Below are 25,441 nucleotides of genomic sequence, written 5' to 3' on the forward strand. Positions count from 1 at the left end.
GCATCCATAAAGAGTAAGAGTTTGACCTCCTCTGACCTTATTTGAATACCCTTTATTTCTTTCTCTTGTCTGATTGCCATGGCTAGGATGTCCAGCAGTATGTTGAATAGCAGTGGTGATAGTAGCATCCTTGTCTAGTTCCATTTTTGAGTGGGAATGCTTTCAGTTTTACTCCACTCAATATGATATTGGCTGTGGTTTTGTTGTATATGGCCTTTATCAGTTTAAGAAATATCCCACCTAAACCTATTTTCTTAATTGTTCTTTATCAAAAATGGATGCCGGATATTGTCAAAAGTCTTTTCTGCATTCAGAGAATTATATGGTCTTTGTTTTTGATTTTATTTATAGGATGGATCACATTTACAGATTTATGTATGTTGAACTGGCCTTGCATCCCTGGGCTAAAACTGACTTGACCATGCTGTATAACTTTTTAAATGTGTTTCTGTATTCTGCTTGCTAAGATCTTATTAAACATTCTTGCATAGATGTGCATAATTAATATCATTAATGACATTGGTCTATAGTTTTCTTTTTTTGTTGGGTCCTTTCCTGGTTTGGAGATCAGGGTGATATTTGCTTCACAGAATGTGTTGAGAGGCTTCTTCCCTTCTTTAAGTTTTGGAATAGATTATATAATATAGGAACTAGTTTCCCTTTGAAGGTTTGGTAGAATTCTGGTGTGAAACCATGTGGTTTGGGGCTTTTCTTTTTGGGGGAGATTCTGTATAATTGATGCTATTTCAGTGCTTAATATAGATCTATTCAAAATTTCTAATTCTTTCTGATTGAATATAGAAAGGTGGCATGCTTCCAGATATTGGTCCATTTCCTCTACATTTTTATATTTGTGGGAGTAGAATTTTTTGTAGTAATCATTAAAGATATTTTGTATTTGTTGTGGTATCTGTTGCTATTTCCCCTTTATCATTTCTGATTAAAGTTATTAAAGATCTTACTGTTATGTTTCAGTTAGTCTGGCCAAGGTTTATCAATTTAATTAATCTTTTCAAAGAACCAATTTTTTATTTCGCTAACTTTCTAAATGATTCTTTTGTTTTCAATTTCACTTACAATAACTAATTGTAGTTATTTCTTTTCTTCTGTTTGGAGCTAGATTGTTCTTCCTTTTCCAGCTGCTTGAGTTGGCCCATTAGGTTACTGATTTTCTCTTTTTCTATTTTGTTAATGAAGGCATCTAGAGCTGTAAATTTCCTTCTTAGGACCCCCTTTGCAGTATTCCCCAGGTTGTGATAGCTTGTGGCTTCATTATCGTTTGTTTAAAAAAATGATTTCCTTATTAATCTTGTCTTTGACCCACTGTCATTCAGCATAAGGTTATTTAGTTTCCATGAATTTATTTGGGTATGAAATTTCTGTTATTCTTGAGTTCATCTTTCATTCCATGATGGTCCAAGAAGATTTAAGGAATAATTTCCATTTTTTTGAATTTGTTGAGGTTAGAGTTGTGTCCTAAGATGTGATCAATTTTGGAGGATGATCTGTGGACTGATGAAAAGAATGTGTATTCAGTTTTGTTAGCATGAAAAGTTCTATATATATTAAGTCCATTTATTCTAGGATCAGATTTAGGTCCATTATTTCTTCATTTAGTTTCTGCTTGGAGGATCTGTCTACTGTCAAGGGGGTGTTAAAATCTCCAGCTATTATGATGCAGGAAGATATATTGTTAAGATCATTTTGAGTTTGTTTAATGAAATGGGGAGCATTCAAATATTGAAATATTTGAAATATTGAAATATTCAAATTCAAATGGGGTGCATAAATGTTAATTATTGAAATATCTTCATGTTGTGTACTTCCCTTGACAAGTATGTAATGTCCATGCTTGTCTTTCCTTATTTTTGTTCCTTCAAATCCAATTGTATCTTCAAATAAGATTGCAACCAATGCTTTTTTCTGATTTCCATTTGCCTGGATTACTGTTTTCCATCCCTTCACCTTGATTCTTTCCTTTTTTTTTTTTTGAGACAGAGTCTCAAGCTGTCACCCTGGGTACAGTGCCATGGCGTCACAGCTCCAAGCAACCTCAAACTCTTGGGCTTAAGCAATTCTCTTGCCTCAGCCTCCCAAGTAGCTGGGACTACAGGTACCTGCCACAATGCCCGGCTATTTTTGTTGTTGTTGTTGCAGTTGTCATTATTGTTTTAGCAGGTGTGGGCTGGATTCAAACCCACCAACCTTGGTGTACATGGCTGGCGCCCTAACTACTGAGCTATGGGCACCACCTTGAGTCTTTCTTTATCCTTTGTGGTTTGGTGTATTTCTTGCAGACAACAGATTTTAGGCCTGAGCTTTTGTATGCAGTCTGCCAGCCTGTGCCTCTTTATAGGAGAATTCAAGCCATTCATATTTATTGAGACAATTGATAGGTGTGGTGCAGTTTTGGTCCTCTCATTTTTCAAAGATCTAGAGCTTATTTTTTTCCTTAGTAGCATTGTGGAGGCTAGGGTTTGTTCTTTAATTTCTGGGTGTGTTTACTTTGGTGATGGGCCATCGTGCTGGTTATTATGAAGAATGGGTCTTAGTATTTCCTGTAGAGCTGGTCTAATTTCGGCAAATTTCCTCAAGGTTTGCGTGTTGGCAAAATATTTGATTTCTCTATCACAAATAAAACTCAGTTTAGCAGGATACAAGATCCTGGGCTGTAAGTTGTTTTGTTTAAGAAGGTTAAAGGCTGATGACCATCCTCTTGTGGCTTGACAAGTTTCTACTGAAAGATCTGCAGTCATCCTAATATTTTTTCTCTTTGTAGGTAAGACTTTTCTTGTGTCTGGCTGCTTGCAGGATTTTTTCCTTCACATTAGCTTTGGCAAAGTTAATTACAATGTGTTCAGGAGATGCTTTATTTGGATTGAGTCTTGCTGGAGTTCTGAAACTATCTACTGTCTTAATTTCTGTGTCTCTTGTCATGCTTGGGAAATTCTCCACCATGATGTCTTGGAGTAGAGCATCAGTACCTGATGAGAGCCTCAGAATCATCCTATTCTCCTTCAGGAATCCCTATAATTTTGATGTTTGATCTTTTGAAATGATCTCATATCTCTCTCAGGGAATATTCTGTGTTTGTTCTCCTTCTTTCTGCCTCACTGAATGCTTGGGATAGATCAAAGGTCTTGTCTTCTATTTCTGAGATTCTTTCTTCTCCATGTTCAATTCTATTACTGAGGATCTGTATTGAGTTTTGAAGCTCCTCGTCTGCTTCTTTTAATTCCTTAAGCTCTGCTATCTCTTTCCTCATTATGTCCATATCCTTGGTGACTTTGTTTGTAAAGTCACTAATTTTTTGAGACAACTTTTGGACTATTTTTGAATTTTTTCTTTTTCAGACAGAGTCTCACTATGTTGACCTTGGTTGAGTGCTATGGCATCACAGCTCACAGCAACCTCAAACTCTTGGGCTTAAGTGATTCTTTTGCCTCAGCTTCCCAAGTAGCTGGGACAACAGGCGCCTACCACAATACCCAGCTATTTTTTTGTTACAGTTGTCATTGTTGTTTAGCTGACCCAGGCTAGGTTCGAACCCACCAGCCTCAGTGTATGTGGTTGGTGCTGTACCCACTGAGCCATGGGTGCTGCTCTATTTTTTGAATTTTTATTTCCACCTTCTCCTCCATTGCAATTATCTTAGTTGTCATCCATATTCTAAATTCTATTTCTGATATTTCAGCAATTTCTCTATGATTGGTATTCTCTGCTGTATCTCCTTTGTAATGTCTTGTGGGAGTTGCTCTGTTCTGATTTTTCATGTTGCCAGAATTCTTCTACTGGCTCGTCTCCATGAGTATTTTATTATACTTTTTATACTTGGAATGATAGGTTGTCCGTGAATAGATATTGAGAGATAATCTAATTGGGGACCCTTAGGAAACACCCATAAAAATATAATTGGCAATCAAAACTAGCGGGGTAGCTGGGTTGTGGCGTATGCCTGTAATCCTAGTACTCTGGGAGGTCAAGGTGGGTGGATTGCCTGAGCTCACAGGTTAAAGACCAGCCTGAACAAGTGTGAAACCTTGTCTCTAAAAAATAGCTGGGTGTGTTGGTGGGCACCAGTAGTCCCAGGTACTTGGGAGGCTGAGACAAGAGGATCACTTGAGCCTAGGAGTTTGAGGTTGCTGTGAGCTATGACACCACAGCATTCTACTGAGGGTGACAAAGTGAGACTCTATCTCAAAAAAAAAAAAAAAAAAAAAAAAAAAAACCCACAGAACTGGTGCGGTGAGATTGGATTGGAAAGCCCCAGAAACTATAGCTAACTGCCCCTTCCCAAATTAGCTGGAGCGTGTGCTTGTGAACTTTCCCCAAGAGCTTTGCAAAACTCCCTTTCAGGGCCACAACCAGAGTCTCTGAATGCCAACTTGGCCAGTCACTGCAGGCTGGTGCTGTCCTGACATCAGCTTTCCTTCCACCCAATCCCAAGGTGTTACAGCACTTAGCTGAATGAAGATCTGAACACCTGTGGTCCTGCACATGGCATGAGATAGCTGGAGGAGAATCTGCCAACAGACCTGCAGAATCTGCGCCTCATCCCCACCCCATTCCAATATCCTTTACCATAGCACAAAGTCAAATTCTTGCTCTCCTTTTGGCAGTAGGAGAGCAATAATCTGTGGCTAACTTTTACTGAGATTTCCAGCTAAGCTCACCCAGGCAGCAAGAGCAAGGAGAATAAGGAGGGGGTTTGGGGAAGGGATGCCTTATCCAGGGAGGGAGGCAGCTGAGAACACACCTCTTCGCTGCACCAGTTCTTCCTGTGCTGCTCAGGGACCACACAATGGATGGGCCTCTTAGAGTATTCCCCAAACATTCTGGCCTCTGAAGGGGGCAGTCTTCCAGTTGCCCAGATAAGGGATAAGGTGGACTGTGGGCCCAGAACTGTTAGAGGAAGTTTGTTCTCTTTTGTACCAGGCAGGATGGGAACTGTGCTCAGAGCTGGAAATTCCCAGGTGTAGGTGAATCGGCAACTCCACGACTCTCTCACATGGCCTGAGAGGTCCCTTGTTCCTTGCTTGCTCCTGGAAAGCCAATGTGGGCCTCCTGGCTGGGGGAGGGGTCCCCATCCCTTTGACAGCAAGAGCCCTTCAAGTAGTCGCTCAGTACCTATATTCTGTTAACTTTCTTCTTTCCCAGCCTGGAAGTGCTTCTCAATGGGGATGGTGTACACCCTGCGTCAATGGGGATGGTGTGTACCCTGCGTCCTCAATGGGGATGGTGTGCACCTTGCGTCCTTCTCCTGTGCTCAACTCCCTGCCTTTGGCTTCTCTACTACCTGTGCACAGGAGCTTCTGATGAAAGCTGCTTCCAGTTGGCCCGCTTTGAGGATTAGTTATTTCATAACGATTGCAAAATAGTGACATCCCGATTGTACAGAGCTTTATTTAAATTTTCTTATAGAGCAAAACCTTTTTTTGCATCAACTATACTGTTACCCTGAAGTAATTATTTCCCTTTGTCAGTTTTAAGAATAATGAATTGTTTCCTGGTGACAAATGAACTATTTGTGTGTGTACTGGAGGTGTTGGGGTCACTTTGAACTCATGAATTGTTTAAAAAATATAATTTACATGCTGTATTCATTGCAATTATTATTTTAATGATGGCCTAATATGCTTGATCTTTAGCTAGTGTGTCTTTTTCCTATGGCTGCTGTATCAAATTATCACAAACTTTGTGGTTTAAAACAACAGATACTTATTTCTTCACAGTTCTAGTGACCAGAAGTCCAAAAACCAGTTTCACTGTGCTAAATATCAAGGTGTTGGCAGGGTTCCTCCTTCCCCTTCTCCTCTCTTGAGACAAGGTCTTCCTCTGTTGCTTAAGCTATAGTGCAGTGGTGTTATCATAGTTCATTGCAACCTCAAACTCCTGGTCTCAAGTGATTCCGCCTTAGGGTGCCACAGGGTCCAGCTAATTTGTGTGTGTGTGTGGAGATGAGGTCTCACTGTTGCTCAGGCTGGCCTTTTTAAAATTATTATTCTAGACTGTCTATTTTATTGTTTAAAATCTACTTCTCTATTGAATTTTTAAAATATTTCCCATGTTTCCATTTTGCCCATTTTCCATTATTTTTTAAAACATTGTCATCTTAGTCTGCTAAGATCTGTGGATGTGTGGTTTATTATTTATTTTTCTCCTATTTTGGTCACATTTTCCTGCCTATTCAGATGTCTATTAATATTTGATTGCAGACTGGTCAGTGTCTAAGAGAACAATAAAGCCTCTGCACCTCTTTACCACAGAGTTCCCCTTTTCCTTTATTAGGCAGATAGATGGGCTATCCTCTGGTAATTTTCTGACCACTCTCATTTAAAACCCCAAAGGTCAGGAGAATTATGAAGCTGTGCCACCATACTAAAAATCAAGGCCAATGGCTCAGCACCCATAGTTTAGTGGTTATGGAACCAGCCACATACACCGAGACTGGCGGTTTCGAACCTGGCTTGGGACAGCTAAACAATGAAAACTACAACAAAAAAATAGCCAGGCATTGTAGTGGGCATCTGTAGTCCCAGCAAGTTGAGAGGCTGGGGCAAGAGAATCACTTAAGCCTAAGAGTTTGAGGTTGCTGTGAGCTGGGATGCCACTCTACTGAGGGCAACACAGTGAGACTCTGTCTCAAAAGAAAAAAAAAAGAAAAAAGCTAGGCCAGTGGCAGTGCCCAAGCTCAGTGGGTAGGGTGCCGACCACATATACTGAAGCTGGCAGGTTTGAACCCAGCCTGGACCCAGCTAAAACAATTGCAAAAAAAAAAAAAAATAGGCAGGCCTTGTGGAGGGTGCCTATAGTCCCAGCTACTTGGGAGACTGAGAGAAGAGAATCCCTTAAGCCCAAGAGTTTGAGATTGCTGTGAGCTGTGATGCCACAGCACTCTACTGAGGGCGACATAGTGAGACTCTGTTGTGCTGGTTATTACGAAGAAATGAGACTTGTTTATAGGATAATAGCTAATATTAAATTTCTCACATGCGAAACTAAGTATTGTACATGTTACAGATATTCTTTTGGATGGTCCTCACAACAACCCTGGAAAGAAGTTTTTTCCTGTTGTACAGGTTAAGAACATAAAACAAGTTACCAATAGTCACAAATTAGGGTCTTATCCTATAAACAAGTCTCATTTCTATGCTGCTTAGATTTTGAATACTTAAAAATGAAATCTAGTATAAAACATGCTTCTCCTCTGAGAGGACTGTGCAAAATAGCCACTTAAAATTTTAAAAGCTTTATGACAAGCTATTTTGCTGAAGGTCATTGTCAACTCTTCTTAGCAGAGGAAAAGATGGTGATCTTTTATCCTAATGTAGTAGGGTAAGAAACACTGAACTAGTAGTGAACTGGGGTTGACCCAGGGTGGGGCTGTCAAGAACTTGCTCTTACTACATTACTTGGTCTTTGTGAAAAGCAGTTGGTCTTGATTTATCTAAAGTCAGCTGCTGAATTCCAGTCACTCAGCCACCTGATGCCTGCCATTCTGTGTAGAAATGTCATAGTCTTCACTATATATTCCTAGACTGACAAACAATGGAAACTTTTTCCCTTTTACTGTATAAAGATAAGGAATTACATGTCAGACCTTTAGGACTTTTTATGGTAAGTCTAATGCTAAAATGTAGGTCATTCAACCTGTCATATGGGACTATTTTATGTGTTTGGAATAGTTCTTTTTGTTTTGTTTTTTGGTATAGATTATCTAACTTTTCCTAATCAAGTTGTGTGTGGATTTTTCATACCAATGATTATCCTTGGTTTTGTACTATAAAAAATAGATTCACCAGTTTTTATTCACATAGTTTTAAAATGGGTTTATTAAAGAATGTTCTTAAGAAGGCAACAATTTTTGATTTGTCATTTAAAAAATGTTATGGTTTTTCATGCTGTATAATAAAGGTAAGAGGCTACAGAGTCATAAGCTTCTTTCTACTGGAATTTTCTGATATAACTCAGTGTAGTCATTTCAGCAATGCTAGAATAAATTAAAAAAAAAGTCTCTTCTATGCTTCTTTTCAAAAAATGATGAATAATAACAAAGGTGGCATAAAAAAGCCATTGCTTTCTATTCATTCTGTAGTACTGGAGCCAGTATCTAGGAAACAAAGGAGAGCAAGAGTAAATTAAAAGAGAGTACCTTAATTTCAAATTTAAATATTTTAAGAATATCTTTTAAAAAAGAAAATAAGACTAATAGGTGGTAGTTTGAGGGGTGGAGAAGAATAGAAGGCAAGGTTGAAGAGGGAAGCCAACCATGGAAATACCTTGAGAACTTAAGAGATAAAAAGACAATGCTTAGCTGTCCATATTTATATTAGAGAAAAATGAAGCTGAACTATGTTTGGTTTATGTAACTGCACACAACCACATTTTTTTCAGGTCCTCTACTGACCCCAAATTATAAATCATGAAGGACCATAGCATATAATCAGACAAGAACTGTATTTAAAGATATTTCCTGGTGAGAAAGAAATGAAAATCAGGTAAACACTTTTTTTTTTTAAAGATAGAGTCTTACTCTGTTGTCCCAGTCTAGAGTGCCTTGGTGTCATAGCTCACAGCAACCTCAAACTCCTGGGCTTAAATGATTCTCTTGCCTCAGTCTCCTGTGTAGCTGGGACTACAGGTGCCCACCACAACATATGGCCAGTTTTTCTATTTTTTTTTTTATTAGAGATGGGATCTTACTCTTGCTCAAGCTGGTTGTGAACTCTTGAGCTTAGACAATCCACCCACCTCACCCTCCCAGAGTGTTAGGATTACAGGAAGGAGCCACAGTGCCTGGCCTAAGCAAACACTTTGTAACATTACAGGAAAATTCTAGTTATCACTTTTTCTCTGCTTCTTTATTAGGAACTCAATGTCATTTCAGAATGCTGACCTTTAGAATAAAATGAACTTGATAGTAATACCTCACTTATCTGGCATCACTCAGGGATGTATTTTCTTAATCATTTAAACTTATTTCTACCTGTAAATGCCAGACCATTTTTATTTTGGAAAGAAAAATTTCTAAGATTGCAGTTTTTCTGTAGATATAAACAATACAATCTGAACTTTTTTGAATCTTCAACAATTTTTTCCTTGAAGATCAATTACTACACTGTGCCATAAATAAGGGCAGCTTCTCAGAAACTACCACAATTAGATAAGGCTGCTTTGGTACTTCTCATCCACCAAAGTTTGCAAAAATAAACAATCTTTTATCTTTAAGTAAAAGTAATATACTCTAAGGACCACCAGATAGGAGCTCCTATAAATAAAATATATATCTTTACATGAACACTTTGATATCATTAAGTTTGTTTAGAGGCCTTCTTTATGACTTTTTGGTTCTTAGCTATGGTCAAAATGGCTGAAACAAGACTACTAATCTACATTTGTGCTGTCCAATATGGTAGCACTGACTAGCCACATGTGGCTATTTAATTCAAGGTAACTAATAAAATTCGGTAACATTAAAACAGTAAGCCCCACCTTGATAACTAGGATCTATAGAGAACTCAAATTAATCCACACGAAAAAAGCCAACAATCCCATACATCAATGGGCAAGAGACATGAATAGAACGTTCTCTAAAGATGACAGACGAATGGCTAACAAACACATGAAAAAATGTTCATCATCTCTATATATTAGAGAAATGCAAATCAAAACAACCCTGAGATATCATCTAACCCCAGTGAGAATGGCCCACATCACAAAATCTCAAAACTGCAGATGCTGGCGTGGATGTGGAGAGAAGGGAACACTTTTACACTGCTGGTGGGACTGCAAACTAGTACAACCTTTCTGGAAGGAAGTATGGAGAAACCTCAAAGCACTCAAGCTAGACCTCCCATTTGATCCTGCAATCCCATTACTGGGCATCTACCCAGAAGGAAAAAAATCCTTTTATCATAAGGACACTTGTACTAGACTGTTTATTGCAGCTCAATTTACAATCGCCAAAATGTGGAAACAGCCTAAATGCCCACCAACCCAGGAATGGATTAACAAGCTGTGGTATATGTATACCATGGAATACTATTCAGCCATTAAAAAAAATGGAGACTTTACATCCTTCGTATTAACCTGGATGGAAGTGGAAGACATTATTCTTAGTAAAGCATCACAAGAATGGAGAAGCATGAATCCTATGTACTCAATTTTGATATGAGGACAATTAATGACAATTAAGGTCATGGCGGGGGAGAAGGAAAAACAGAGAGAGGGAAGGAGGGAGAGGGGTGGGACCTTGGTGCGTGCCACACCTTCTGGTGGTAAGACACGATTACAAGAGGGACTTTACCTAACAAATGCAATCAGTGTAACCTGGCTTATTGTACCCTCAATGAATCCCCAACAATAAAAACAAACAAACAAACAAACAAACAATAAGCCCCTCAGTTGTCCCCTTCTAAGTACTCAGACTATTGAAAAATACAGACATGAAACATTTCCATCATTACAGAAAGTTCTACTGAATAGTGCTGGTGTACATCATGAACTCATTTTGACAGAGCTCCAGGAATTATTAAATGCCCAAATTCTATAGTCTAAACTTAAAACTGAAGGGCTATGAGAATGCTATTAGCTTAGATTATAAGAAAAATTATGAAAATAATTATATATTATCTCAAATATAGAAGTATTATCTTGTGATCCACTGTTACAGATGTGCTTTTCTGTATTCAGTACGTTTCTTCAGTGATTAGATATTTCTTTGGAAATTTAAAATACATAAACTCAGCCCATAACCAGAGAAATGGAGGGTATTAACATTTCTCTTTCTCTTCTGCATCTTAAAACTCCCTTTCTGGAGAATGGCAGTCTTTTCTATTTAATTTCAGAAATAGCTGCTCTAAACACAAATGGTTATGATTATAAAGGCAAGTGTACATTTAAAATACCATTAGCACAGTGGAAATAATGAATTATGACACAGAAAACAGAGATGTATAGCTTTTAACACAGTTAAGGACCTGAACAATTTCCTAGGTCTGCTGTGGAAAATTCACCTGCACAGATGTAACAGAGGAATGGATATTTACCATTATGATTGCAAGCTTCTTATGGTTAGTTAAAATTGGCTTTAAAATAACTTCTTAAATATAAAATAGGTATACAGCAACATAGAAACCCCAGGATAAACTGTCAGAATTAAACCCTTCCTTAAAGACAAAGCTGTCTGTGAAAAGCCAAATAAGCAAAACTGCAACTAAAACAAGGAAGAAAAGTGTATTAATTTGCTTATCTTCTTCTCCATGCAAATTCAATCTGTGTAAGCTATTTGTCATTTGAAATGTAGATATACTTAAAGTCAGGCAGATGACTGTTTGAAATTTGGAATTTAGAATCTAGCAGAAGCCAGGTCTCTATCAGGAAGTTGATCATTTGGCCATTTTCCCCCTTGTGCTTTTCATATAGCGTCATAAAAACAAGATTTCAAGTAGTTTTGCTTTCACAGTAATTAGACAAACACTTACTTTTACCATCACAGGCTACAATTTTCACTTTATCCACTTTAATAAGTTCTGTCACCTCTCTGAATTCAACATCATTCAATACAAAAGTCCACACATTATCGCAGAATCTGTACGTATTTAGAGAGCCCTTTAAAACAAAACATTTAGACATACCATGAAAAGTCATTTTTTTCCCCGTCACATTTTTTTTGAAAGCAATTTAAAATAACTTTCTACTAAGTACATTATCAAAACAGTATGTTTAATGCTTAGTTTAAGATTGTCCTTCATTTTAATCCTATCTATGTAAAAAAGACAACCTTACATAAATTTGCTAAGGATGGAATTAAAATATTTTAGTTAGCCGGCTATTTTCAGCACTGTAAAACAGTCTGCAAATTACTTACCTGAAATATGAAAAGCAAATTAAAACTTGAATTTGTTTCTACTGCCCCCATGTGGTTAAATTATGAAAGTTCATTTGAACTTTTAAGTAAAATGGTTTTAAAAAGCTACGTATTTTGTGTATGTTAATTCTCCATGCTTGTTAATTTTTTTCTTTTTTTGAGACAGAGTCTCACTTTGTCACCCCCACCCCGCCCCCCAGTACAGTGCCCTGGCGTCATAACTCACAGCAACCTTTAACTCCTGGGCTGAAGCAATTCTCTTGCCTCAGCTTCCTGAGTAGCTGGGTCTACAGACGCCCACCACAACGCCCAGCTATTTTTAGAGATGGGGTCTCGCTCTATCTCAGGCTGGTCTCGAACTTGTGAGCTCAGGTGATCAGCCCACCTCAGCCTCCCAAAGTCCTGGGATTATAGGCGTGAGCCACCACACCTGACCTCATGCTTGTTAATTTTAATCCTGTGACTTAGCTCAGATGAATTACTGTATTAGCCACTAAAACTGCAACATTTATTATCCTGTGCAACCTGCATTCTCCTAATTAATAATGCAGTTTATGGAGCAGGAATATACACATGAGCTTTAAAAGGGAATTTTATTTTATTTTATTCTTTTAGAGATGGGGGTCTCACTCTGTCACCCAGGCTGGAGTGCAGTGTCATAATCATAGCTCACTATAACCCCAAATGCCTGGGCTCAAGTGATCCACCAGCCTCAGCCTCCAGAGTAGCTGGAACTACAGCTGCACACTAACCCTTAAGTGGTGGGATTACAGGCATGGGCCACTATACCTCAAAGAAAATTTTAAAGAGTATGGCGAAAGTCAAGGATAGGCACCAACAGAATATAGTCAAAACCTGAAAAATACACACAAAAACATATAGTCACACAGGAAATTTAGCATTTGGCAAGACATTTAAATGCCTAAAATTTTAATTCAGAAAAAAACATCAAATACACAAAATAGCAAAAACTGGTTTCCATCTACATTTTCTAGCAAATGAGAATGATTAAGGAAACTGTGATAGCTATATTAATGAATTTAATAAATAACTACTGTGTGCTAGATTATGCTAGGCTCTGAGAATTCAATGGTAACCACTGGACCCAGCCCCCAGTGAGCTTGGTTTAGCAAGGAGATTATTAAAACAAGAAATATTGTATAACAGTGCTATGAAAGAATTAAGTTATAGCTGGGTGCAGTGGCTCATGCTTGTAATCCTAACACCCTGGGAGGCGAAGGTGGGACCCCATTTCTACTAAAAATAGAAAAACTAGCCTGGTGTTGTGGGAGGGGCCTGTAGTCCCAGCTACTCAAGGAGGCTGAGGTAGGAAGATTGCCTGAACCCAAGAGTTTGAGGTTGCTTTGTGCTAGGCTGATGCTGTGGCACTCTAGTCTGGGGCAATAGAGTGAGACTCTGTCTCCAAAAAAAAAAAAAGAAAAAGAAAAAAAGAATAAACTATGATGCGAGTATAGCACTCACAGGTAGTGGACAAAAGGCAAAGAAAGCTTCTTATACACTTACTTTCACAAAGTGAAGTTTCAGTTGAGTCCTGAAGAATGAGAAAGAGACAGGAAGAGGTGGGGACAATGCAAAGGAAGACAGGCACTCAGGATGGGGTTGTGGATTCTAGAAAACAGAATGTGCCAGGAGGTCCTAACATGAAAAAGATCATGGAAAACCTTGGAAAACTTCTGCCTTATTCTAACAGTATTGGAAATTTATCAGAGGAATCACATGATCAGACCTGCACTTTGGTGATGACACAAAGAATTTACCTCTTAGCTGGGTAAATCAGAGAGGAGGAAGTGAGAGAGTAGTAGTGAGAGACTGTAAAAGGTAGAACTGACAGGACTCAACAAATATAAATATGAGGGGTTGGGGGAGGGAAATCAAAGGTAATTACCAAGTGTCTGGTTTGAGTGACAATGCATTCGCAGAAAAAAGTCAGTTTGTGAGGAAAGCTAAATTTGGAACTTGTTGGGTCTCAACAAGTATGCTGGTTACTCTCATTGGACAACTGATGTTAGTTAGCTGTATCAACAATTTGAACAAAGCATGTGAATATTCACTTTCAAATATGAATTTGGAGTGAAAAATGTATAATCATAATATAGTATAAATGCATATATTTATTTTATGGAGAAAAGTAAAATGCTACAAACCATGATTGTGACATGTTAATTTTATATATAAAGCAGTTATTAAATGCATTAAATTTTAGGTTAAAAAAATCACTGATTAGCATAATTAAAGAATATATATCAGCTAAGTAACTTTTGAGCCAACCATATTAAAACAATTTAAACATCAGAAGAAAACGGATAAGAATGTGAATCTCATCTTTAAAGTAACTTGGTGAACTAGAACCCCTAACACGAAATAAGATAATTTTTATTATATAATTTTTAGTTATTTGAACATCTTTTCAGTGTCTTTATTTGAAAGTCAAATAGAGTACCTCAAGTACAGCATAAGGAATGAGAAAATAATTTCATTTTTAAGTAAAATTTTGGACTTTTTTTTTAAAAACCTTTATTTATAGAGACAGGGTCTTGCTATGCTGTCCAGATTGGCCTCAAAGGTCCTCCTGCTTCAGCCTCCCCAAATGCTGGAATTACAGGTATGAGCCACCTAACCTAGATTTATACTATATGTTAAAAAAGTTCCTTCTACAAGATGATACTTGGCTTTGGTCAAACACTGATTTTAACACTCAGTCACTTGGCCAAAGTGTTATCTTCAATGCACCTCTAATAAATACAATATGTCCGTAATTGGGCAACACTTTTTTTTTTTTAAGAAAAGGACATCTTAAATGTTATATGGTACAAGTTCATTACAGAACCATTAAAAACCAGAGAAAAGGAAAGTGTCATGGTAGTTAGAAGAACTTTTTCTTGAACATTAAATATTTTTGACTATTAAAATCTTTTAATGCTTGCTTAATTACTGTTTGAAGCTCGGTATTATAATCTTTATGTAGTTATTACTTTTGTCTGTGGACATACATTTACCTGAAAAACATAAAATTGCTTTTTAAATTTTAATTATTTTTTTTAAAAGACAGATTCTTACCATGTTGCTCAGAATAGTCTTGAACCTTTGGGCTCAAGTATCTTCCCGTCTCAGTCTCCTGAGTAGCAGGGATTATAGGTGCACGCTATTGTGCCTGGCAACAATGGCGTTTAAAAGCCTAGTAATATGTATCAGTTCAACCAGAATTTTCTCCCTAAAAATTAATTCATATCAAGGTCCTTGGTATATATATGAGGTCTGACAATTAAGTTTGTGAACTCATTCTAGAAAAGGTGCTAGATACTTCACTGCTCAGTATCACTAGGGTCACCTTTGAAGTACTCCCCTTGGGAAGCTATGCACCAATGCCAACACCTAGTCTACCCTTCAAAGCAATTTTGGAACTCTTTTTCTGGAATGGCCAGAAAAGCTGTTGTTGTTGTATTACCCTTGCTATCCTGAATGTCATCAAAATGTCTTCCTTTCCTCATTTCCTTTATCTTCAGGTAAAGAAAAAAGTCATGGGGGGCAGATCAGATGAGTAGGGATGGTGCACCTATATAGTTATTTGTTGGCCAAGATTTTCAGTTAAGATCTTCCTATTTCTCTATTGATGTTTACTTCGTCTGCTATGCTTCTCAGTCAGATGATTCTGATGCACAATTTGATAAATTTTTGCATTTTCTTTTTTTTTTTTTTTTTTTTTGGCCGGGGCTGGGTTTGAACCCGCCACCTCCGGCATATGGGACCGGCGCCCTACCCGCTGAGCCACAGGAGCCGCCCTAAATTTTTGCATTTTCATCAGTTCTGCGTGTTACTAGCTGCCCTAACCTCCCTTTATCAGTGTTGCTTGCTCTCCCCTCAGAAATCCATTTTAATCCATTTGTACACTGATGTTTTCTTCATGGAATTACCCCCTTTAACTTGGACTAACATGTCCTGATTTCACTTCCACTTCTACCAAGTTCAACAAGAAATTCAATGTTTGTTCGTTGCTCTAATTCAAGCTCTGACATTCTCGTGACAGCACACAAAAGCATACAATAGTAATGAATGCCACTCAGCAAGACGCTGCTGTACGCTGACACGAACACAACTGTGAGACGCTGACATACCAAGATTATGAAACCTTTCTGCGTTATTTGTACAGTGCTGTCAATGTAAGCCCACAGTGTCATGCTGGTAAACTTAATTGTCAGACCTTATATTTTTAGTAACAAATTTCAACACACATATATAATTAAAACCTTACTTCTCATATGCAAGGGGATTTTTTTCCCTGTAATATTGTACTAAATAATTTCACTTATATGGAATCCATATAAGGATGTAAAAAGCAATTTAACATGCTATATTATTCTATTCTTTTAATGGGCACTTAACCTTATTTCCAGACTAGCAAAGATTATAAATAAAAATATGTATTTAAGTGTGATCTTCTGTCTTGGGTATAGGCTCTACCTAGCTAAACAGTATGCTATCTGCAAACATTCTAGACTTAAAAGCAAGAATGGAAAAGTCCCGGTCAAGCCTGAGTATTTATAGTTTTAGAAAAACAGACAAACTTTATAAAACACTATGCAAGAGAAATTCAAATATCAAATTTCCTTGAATTTAAGCTGAAGAGATCTAAACCACAAACCTAAATAATGTAAACCAAGACAATTCAGACCATGTGAACTTTATTGACTCTAATATAAAGAGCCCACCAAATTTTCTACATGGCCCAAGTTTACACATGAACATAAATCGACCAGGCAGCTTTTTACGTATGGTTATACAAACAAATACAAATTAATTTTGCCAGAATTGTTACTGTTAAAATTTAAGAATCCACCAATCAAATTTTACAGATTTTTTTTTTCTTTTGAGAGAGTCTCATTATGTCGTCCTTAGTAGAGTGCTGTGGCATCAGCTCATAGCCACCTCAAACTCTGTTGGGCTTAAGCGATTCTCTTGCTTCAGCCTCCCAAGTACTGTTGGGACTACAGACGCCAGCCACAACGCCTAGCTATTTTTCTGTTGTTATTGTTGTTTAGTAGGCCCAGACTGGGTTTGAACCCACCAGCACTAGTGCATGTGGCCGGTGCTCTAACCACTGAGCATAGACCCCAAGCTGAAATTTTATAGTTTTCAAGACACGTTTTACTCCAGAAAAATTTTTGGCTTGTGAAACTGATAAGAAACTTACCTATATAAATATAAAATACACACAGATTTTTTTATCCCTTCATTAAAATTTAAGCCAAGCGGCCTTATCGATCTTGTTTATTTTTATATTCACAATATCTAGAACAGTGTCTGGTATGTAATAGGCATGCAAACATTTGTTAAAATAAATGATAAATTTTTCCTTTTATGTTTTTCATCACCAACAAAATGAAAAATAAAACAACCTAAAATACTAATGTTCTTTAAATGCAAAGTAATCTCTCAAGTTTTTTACATATATTGTACTATATTTTATTACCCTTGGCTCCTTGGAGTACTTAAGATTTTCACATATTTTAGTCTTTTAATTTCTACATTACGGTAACTTATACTTTGTAATACAACTTAAGCATAAATATTAAATATAATTGAACAATAATGGAACATCATTATCAACTATGTTATATGAATCCTTTAATATCATAAGGTAAAATTATTTCTATTCCACCATGATTCTTTCGAAGGATCCTTAATCTGAATATATCATAAAAGTGGGAGATAATTTTGCTTGGTTTTGGATTACTTTTCAAAGTACAAATGAGATCAAGGTATCTATCAGAGATCAAGTTTTACAAGCCATGTTATTGAGGAGTGGGTGGGAGATAACATGAAGTTTCTCGAAAGAACTGTGTACTTCCCTGGACTGGGTGAAAGACAGAGTTTAAAATATAACTGTGAACCTTGGGGATTACTCTGCCACTTACCTTCAGACCTGCAGGTAATGTTTTAGTTGTTTGAAATCTCAGTAAGTCTTCAGAGAAGGTAGCCAAACATACACAGGCTGATTTGTGAAACAACGGAAGAAAAATCTAAAAGCAACTCTATCTCACATTAAGTGTATGAACTTAGTATATTTACAATTTAGTTATTACAAAACAACTTTCAAAATTTGACTAAACCACTTTGTCCTCTTATGTTTAATAAATACGTAGGGGGTCCTAAAAACACTATTATAACAACCATTGGTATACGCGTCGTAGATTTAGGAAAATATCCTTACCCTGAAATTGACTCTGTTCCTGACTCTCTGAGCCAATGCTGAATTTATAGCCTTATCAAACTGAAGTAGAACTTGAAGGGCAAGTTGAGGGGTGATCTGTTGAGACTGAGAAAAAGTAAAGGTCACAAATCCTCTTAAGGAAGAACATAAAAGATAAAGTAAGTAAAAATATACAATTTTTCATTTAAAATTTAATTGATTTAACTGAAGTTAAACAGAGCCTCTAAACTATTATTCTCCTTTGCCATAACTGACAATAAAGAAGCAAAGCCTGAAATCTAGAAATAACTTTTGCACTATCTTGATCCAAAAATATATTTGAAAACATGCAGTGATGTCACAAAGCCAAAAAAAAAAAAAAAAGAACTCTACCTATCTCCTTTCATAGAATCTGGAAAGAGGTTTTCAATAAATTGAGGGAATCATTTTATTTTTATTTTTTTTAAAGTGCTACAATTGTAGGCATGAGCCACCATGTCCACCCTGGAATCATTTATTTTAAATAAAATACACAGAACCTATATTAAAAAAACAACTATTAAATCTTAGTAAAGTCCATAAAATATATCAACAATGGATATAATTTGTTTTTGGTTGGGAAGTTGATATAAAAAGGTTAATACTCTTAAAATTGAAATATAAATTCAAAATTCTAATTTAAATCTCAAAATCCTTTATTGAATTGGATAAAGCTACGTAAAATATCTTCTTCTTCTATACATGAATCTATAACCCACAACAAACCTCAATTTTTATGTTTAACAAAAGATTTTAGAGGCCAGGCGTGGTGGCTCACGCCTTATAATCCTAGCACTTGGGAGGCCGATGTGGTGGATTGCCCAAGCTCACAGGTTCGAGACCCACCTGAGCCAGAGCAAGACCCTATCTCTAAAAATAGCCAGGCATTTTGGTGGGCACCTGTAGCGAGGCTGAGGCAAGAGAATTGCTTCAGCCCAAGAGTCTGAGGTTGCTGTGACCTATGATGCCAGGGCACTCTATCAAGGGTGACAAAGTGAAACTCGTCTCCAAAAAAAAAAAAAAAAAAAAGATTTAAGATTTAGTTACGTAAGGCAATCCTCAGGTTACAAATGAGATAGATTCTGTAGGTCTGTTCTTAAGTCACATAAGTTGCATTTGTATGTAAGCTGGAATAGGTGCATTTACCTCTTACCTGTAACAGCTCTGTTTGTAACTTGGTGACTGCCTGTATTCAACTACATCATTCAATCATCATTATATTTTGTGTCCTATTGTCAGGATGGTATAATAAACAGGAACCTGGGGTTATTCATCAGTGAACGACATTTACTTGCTAGGTCAAATAGTCTAAGCTAGAATATATATATATATATACATATATATTTTTTTTATTAAATCATAGCTGTGTACATTAAAGCGATCATGGGGCACCATACACTGGTTTTAAGCTAGAATATTTTACCTTATATTTCATTGCACGGGATAAAGGAAATGACAAGAATTAGTGTAGGCCCAACTAAATAAAAATGTTTGATTTTTCAGTCTCTCACCTGTATAAGCTCATCTAGGCTCTCCTGTAGACTGTTTCCCAAAGTGGTATTTCTGTATAACTGATATGCCATGGCTTTAGGAAGAAGAAATTGTTTTTCTTATTCAGGCTTGCATTGATGTCCTAAAAATTTAATATAAAATTCTTTGAAATAAGAGATCATACTGTAAAATTACAAATTTTGTAATACAGTCTACTTCATGTAGTATAAAGTAGTACTAGTAGAATTCTTAGTAACTGAATTTACTATATATATACAAATAAAGTTTATAATTATACAGAACACTTAATGCTTTTTCTCATTTTTTCTGTAATTCTGACAGTCATTTATACAGTACAGATATATTTATAAAAACATACATCTTTACCACTTGTTCAAAAGTCTAAAATTCTAAAGCAAGAATTTTCCATGTGCTGTCAAGTCACTGATGCAGACCATCTTCAGCTCATAATTGCATGCTTACCCCCTTTATTTTCCTGTTCTCTTAAAATTCAGTATTTGTAGAGTGCCTACCAAAAGGATGGCACTGATAGGTACCATAGAGGGGAAGATGACTAAAGATATACTTACAATCCTAAAAATTTATATCCTGGAGTGGATAACAGACATACAAAAAGGTTAAATTTGGTATAAAATAAGAACTGTAACAGAGATACAAAGCATACTATGGAGGTTATTGGTGAACTAAGAATTGGCTCAGAAAAACTTCCTGATTCTTCAAGCTGAAGAAAAGTCATTTTAGGCTGACAGAATAAATAAGCCACAGATGGATGAAATAATGGTCTGTGGGGAGAAAGAAACTGTTCCACATTATTGAGGCGTAAGTATGAACAGGGAGTAGCTGAAAGAGATGGCATGGATGGACTCATTCCACAGGAGAGGTTTGGGCAATGGAGTTGCCCCTGAAGCATTCTGTACAGAAAAGGTCAAATGGGTTTGAGTGTGAGATTAAAAATAGATGGGTACAAATATACAGAGAGAAGAAATAAGATGTGGTGTTTGACAGATCAGTGACTACAGTTAATGTTAATGTACTCTACATTTCAAAATAGCTAGAAGAGAGTGATTCAAATGTTCCTAGCATAAATATGAATACTTAAGATGATGGATATCCCAATTACCCTGATTTGATTATATTAATGCATCCTACTATAATATGTAGCTCCCCAACATATATCTATTATGTATCAAATAAAAAAGAAACACATGAGAGATGAGAGCTCAAAAAGGGTAGTAGTAGTACAGATTCTACAAATGTTAACTGAGCTTCTACTACTTGTCAGGTGTAAGACCCCTGACCTTCGTGGCACTTTCAGTCTAGAGGTGAACGGGAGGAAGTATCTTTTAGCAATCAGTAAAATTGCGGCCAGCTATCAGTCTTCACATTACATGCCTGGTCCGCATTTGACACAACAGATCATTTCTGCCTTCTTGAAATACTTCTTTGGCTACGGGACACCACTCTCAGTTCTCTCCCATCACCTCACTGGATACATTTCTTGCTGGTTCCACCTCCATTCCCTGACTTCTAACTACTGACCTAAGGCTTCTTACGTCTTTTCTTCTCTATATGCTTTGCTTCCCTAGTTACCTCAAGACTCCCAAACTTTATCTCCATGCCTGACTTTTCTCTTTGAACACATATATAAAACTGCTTAATTAACACTGGATAAAAATACCAAGTAGGTAGCTAAAATTAAATTTATCAGAAAACAAATTCCTGATATTATCCCTTCAAATTCGCTGTTCTCAGTTTTATCCACCTGAGTAAACAGAAAATCTAGTTGTCCAATAACACAGCCCCAAAACCTTAGAGTCAACATTAATGTTGCTCTTTTTTTCTTACCTGACTATCTGTTAGCCAATCCTTTCAGCTCTTCCTTCTAAATAGAGCCAGAATCTGACTTCTATCATCTTCAATGCTATCATTCTTAAGTCACCATCATCTGTGACTAAAATTAATGTGACAGACCATTAAGAGGTCTCCCCTGTTTCCACCCTTCCCTGTCCCAGCCCCACTCTCAATAGCAGCCACACTGTGAGCCACACAAGGCAAATCACATCATTGGTCTATTCAAAACCAACAATGGCAGCATCCCATCTCACTGGGAGACACAAACATGAAGTCCTTCCCATGGTTGGGCCTATGGGATTTTGGCCCCCCCCACTCCATCTATCCCTGCTCCAGTCTCCTGCTGTTCTTAAGACAAGGCAAGCATGTTCCTGTTTGAGGGCCTTTGTGCTGGTTTTCTTTTCGTTGTGAGTGTTCTTCCCAGATACTTGCATAGTTCACTCACTCATTTGATTCAGATTTGTGTTCAAATGTCACCTCATCAGAAAGGCTTTTTGTGATCAAACTATAAAAAATAATTACCCCTCTTTTTCCTCACACTGCTTTATTTTCATTCATGCCAATAACTGATGATACACATATGATTATTCTGAAATAAATTATACTGAAATAAATTATCTATGAAGGTGCCACCTAAAACAATTTATGTAGTATGTATCCATTAAGTATTTCTTGAGTTAATAAATAACTTGGTAGCATATCAAAGTGCTAATATCAAATATTAGAAATATATCTAAGTGTGACACAAAGTTTTCTAATTTACTGAGGAAACTAACCACCTACCCAATATCCCTGCAGGTTGAACATCCCTTATCTGAAATAGTTGGGATAAAAAATGTTTTGGATTTTAGAATATTTGTAGCATATTTACTTATGGGTTGAGCATCCCCAAACCAAAAATCTGAAATCCAAAATTCTCTGAAGAGCATTCCCTTTCAATGTCATGTTGATGTTTAAGAAGTTTTGGTCTTTGGAACATTTTGGATTTGGGATGCTCAACCTGTATCCATATACTCCCTATTTGTCACTACAGTTGAACTCTACATACTTTTCAGTCCTTTGTACCAGGAATTATCTTCTCTGGTGCACTGGAGGATATCATTCTAACAATCCAATTGTTCCTTCTCTCCCTTACCATCAATTTCTTCTTCTATGGATCATTCCCCTCAGGAAACTAGTAGGTGGCTACTTGTCCTATCTTAAAAAAAAAAAAAAAAATCAAAAAACCAAAATACTCCCTTACTCTCTCCTCAACCCAATTTCCCTGCCAACTGCACTCTATTTCTCTTGTTGCCCTTTCCAGAAAGACTTCTTGGTGTTGTTTATACTGTCTCCCATTTCTTTTTTCCCCATTTTCTCTTAAACTCATCCTCACCAGATTAGGGCATTTGACAGAGTTTATTAAAGTACCTTTGCTTGATCTCTGGGAGACTACATTTTGGGTTGCTCTCTTAACTTTAACTTGCTGGTTCATCTTTCTTTATCTTGTTTGTTGGTCGATCCTCTTCTCCCTTAACTCTTAATGTTAGAGGACTGGTCCTTGGTTCTCTGCTACTTTCTGTCTATACACACTCCTTCATGGTAACATTCACTCTCATAGCTTTATATACCATTTCTGATGAATCATAACTTTATACACTGTATTAGAACAGAACTTCTTATTCTTAGATCTAGCTGCCCACTCAACATCTCTACTTGTTCTTTTGTGTTTCAGTTGAAATAATTCCATACTTCTATAGGTTTAGGCAAAATTTTTGAATCTACTTCCACATCCAATTCTTAGCAAATCCAACCATTTCTCACCATCTCCACTGTTATCTTCCTGGCCTGGACTACTATCACCATCATTTGGAATACTATTAATATAATAGCCTCTTAACTGATTTTTCCACTACTACACTTGCCTCCAACAGTTTAATCACAACTCACAGCTAGGCGAGTAAAACACAGGTTAGAGCACATTTCTTTGTCTACTCAAAATCTTCCATGGGCAGGCATGATGGCTAGGATTACCTAGCACTTTGAGAGGTTGAGATGGGAGGACCACTTGAGGCCAGGAGTTTAAGACCAGCCTGAACAAGAACAAGGCCTCATCTTTACAAAAAAACAGAAATATTGGCCAGGGGTGGTGCTGTGCACCCGCTGTCCCAGCTAGTTAGTTGGGAGGCTGACACAAAAGAAAGGCTTGAGCCCAGGAGTTTAAGGTTGTTGTGAGCTATGATGAAGCCGCTGCATTCTAGCTTGGGAGACCATGTCTCAAAAACATACAGAAAACCTCCCATGGCTTTCATCAGTTCTTACAATGATCTGACTACCCATGACCTCATCTACTTTCCCCTCCAACCCAACCCTTGGCTCACTTCCTTGCTATTTTTCAAACATGACAGGCTTAAGAGCCTTTGTAATGGTGTTCTTTCTGCCTGGAAGGCCCTTCCTCCAGCTATTCACTTGGCTAACTCATTTAATTCTTTCAAATTCTTGCTTAAATAGTATCTACAAAATGAGGCCTAAAAAGTCCACTATATTTAAAAGACCAATTCCCATTTCCTCTCTGGAAATTCCTCATACCTTTTATCTTCTTGCTCTATTTCTTTGATGGTACCATCACCTTCTAAAACATCATACATACAACGTACTTCTTTTATATTTATTTTATACATCCTCTAACAGAACATAAGAAGCTCCACCAGGGCATAGATTTTTGTGTTTATTCACTGAAGTAAATCAGGGATCTAGAACAGTACCTGATACATAATAGGAGCCAAATAAAACATCTATTCAATTAAATGAATGAAGGGGTGTTGTGTGTAGGGGATGTCAAAAAGGGCAAGGAGAGATCTCAAAGGGAAATAAAAACTTTACAAAGTCGGAGATAAAAACTTTTACAGAATCTTTAGTGCTGTGCACCATTTGACAAAACTCTGAGTTATCTAGAAAATAGCTAAAATATTTAAACGTTTGTTAAAATTACTTGCTTTAATGCTCTTGAATGTAGTATTAGCTACAGGAATTTATTACTCCTTTCTCATTTTGCAGTCCAGAAAATCTGAAGGCTTCAAATTCGGAAGTAGTCCTAGTCTTTCTTAATTAAACCACCCAGTTTAAATTCGTTCCTTTGTCGGAGTTTGCACGAAGAAAGTTCGAAGACAGACCTCAAAGAAGAGACGAAGCACAAGAATGAGACACTTAAGGAATGCGCTTAAGAAATGATTCCCGAAATTCGGCAAAAACACAAGTCGCTGGCCTGGAAGTTTTAAGACTTTCATCTGGCTGAAAATACGATGCTGAGCTGAGGACCATCCCAGGTCGGTTCTGCCGGCACTGGGCGGACAACAACCCTTCCGCCACAGGACGTAACCGTCCCACGCCGCCTCGCCTCCCTTCCCCCGTACCGGGCGCACGGTCTCGCCGGCAGCGAAGTCGGTAACCGGCCGACCGCGGGCGAGAAGAGCCCTCAGGACCCAACCCATCGCAGACTCGGCCCTGGGTACGGCAGGGAGCTGGAGCCCAACTTTCCCTCCCTACCCTGCCCGGCTCGCCCACTCTCTACCTGTAGGAAAGGCGTCTCCCGCCGCAGAGCGGACAGAAGCGGCCAGGAGCACAGCAGGACCTTCCTACTTCCCGACCGCCTCCTCACTCGCCGCACAGACCGCAGAGGTAGGCCGGCGACCCGGAAGCGCTACCACAACCTGGAAGTGACACCCAGCCCAGGGCCGAGAGGCCACGCCCAACCCGCTCTCGCACGCCCCTCATGCCTCGCAGGGGAAGGGCGGGGCCAAACCCTACAGCGGGCAGCCGGTTTCCTTTCCAAGTATTTCACCAGGTTTACTAAACCGTTCGTAAGGGAATTATTTTAGAAACTAACCTTCTCCACTGTTTGCTGCACAATTAAAGAAATGTAGGGCATTCACATTTTATGCCTAAAGTGTGTGGAGGGTAATACCGTTGGAAATCTTGCAATG

At 37.7% G+C, this 25,441-nt stretch overlaps 1 protein-coding gene across 1 annotated transcript; it reads right to left on the reverse strand.

Moving 5' to 3' along the window:
- Nucleotides 1-7,812: 7,812 nt before the first annotated feature.
- On the reverse strand, nt 7,813-25,178 carry GTF2A2 (general transcription factor IIA subunit 2). Its single transcript, XM_053593409.1, has 5 exons — nt 25,030-25,178; nt 19,628-19,749; nt 18,099-18,203; nt 11,484-11,610; nt 7,813-8,110 (listed from the first exon to the last, which is right to left on the reverse strand). Exons 2-5 carry the CDS (start codon nt 19,697-19,699, stop codon nt 8,085-8,087), a joined length of 330 nt encoding a protein of 109 aa, XP_053449384.1. The 5' UTR covers nt 19,700-19,749; nt 25,030-25,178; the 3' UTR covers nt 7,813-8,084.
- Nucleotides 25,179-25,441: the final 263 nt, after the last annotated feature.

The sequence above is a fragment of the Nycticebus coucang genome, chromosome 6 (assembly GCF_027406575.1).
Source record: "Nycticebus coucang isolate mNycCou1 chromosome 6, mNycCou1.pri, whole genome shotgun sequence".
Lineage (NCBI taxonomy): Eukaryota > Metazoa > Chordata > Mammalia > Primates > Lorisidae > Nycticebus > Nycticebus coucang.

What these genes read in the sequence shown, in the direction of transcription:
- GTF2A2 (XM_053593409.1), bottom strand. Translation starts at nt 19,699, where the DNA reads ATGGCATATCAGTTATACAGAAATACCACTTTGGGAAACAGTCTACAG. An exon ending in GGAACAGAGTCAATTTCAGG is followed by an intron (nt 11,611 to 18,098) that starts GTAAGGATATTT and finishes TTTGTTTTAAAG; the next exon opens with GGCTCTCTAAATACGTACAG. An exon ending in TGTAGCCTGTGATGGTAAAA is followed by an intron (nt 8,111 to 11,483) that starts GTAAGTGTTTGT and finishes TTTGTTTCCTAG; the next exon opens with ATACTGGCTCCAGTACTACA.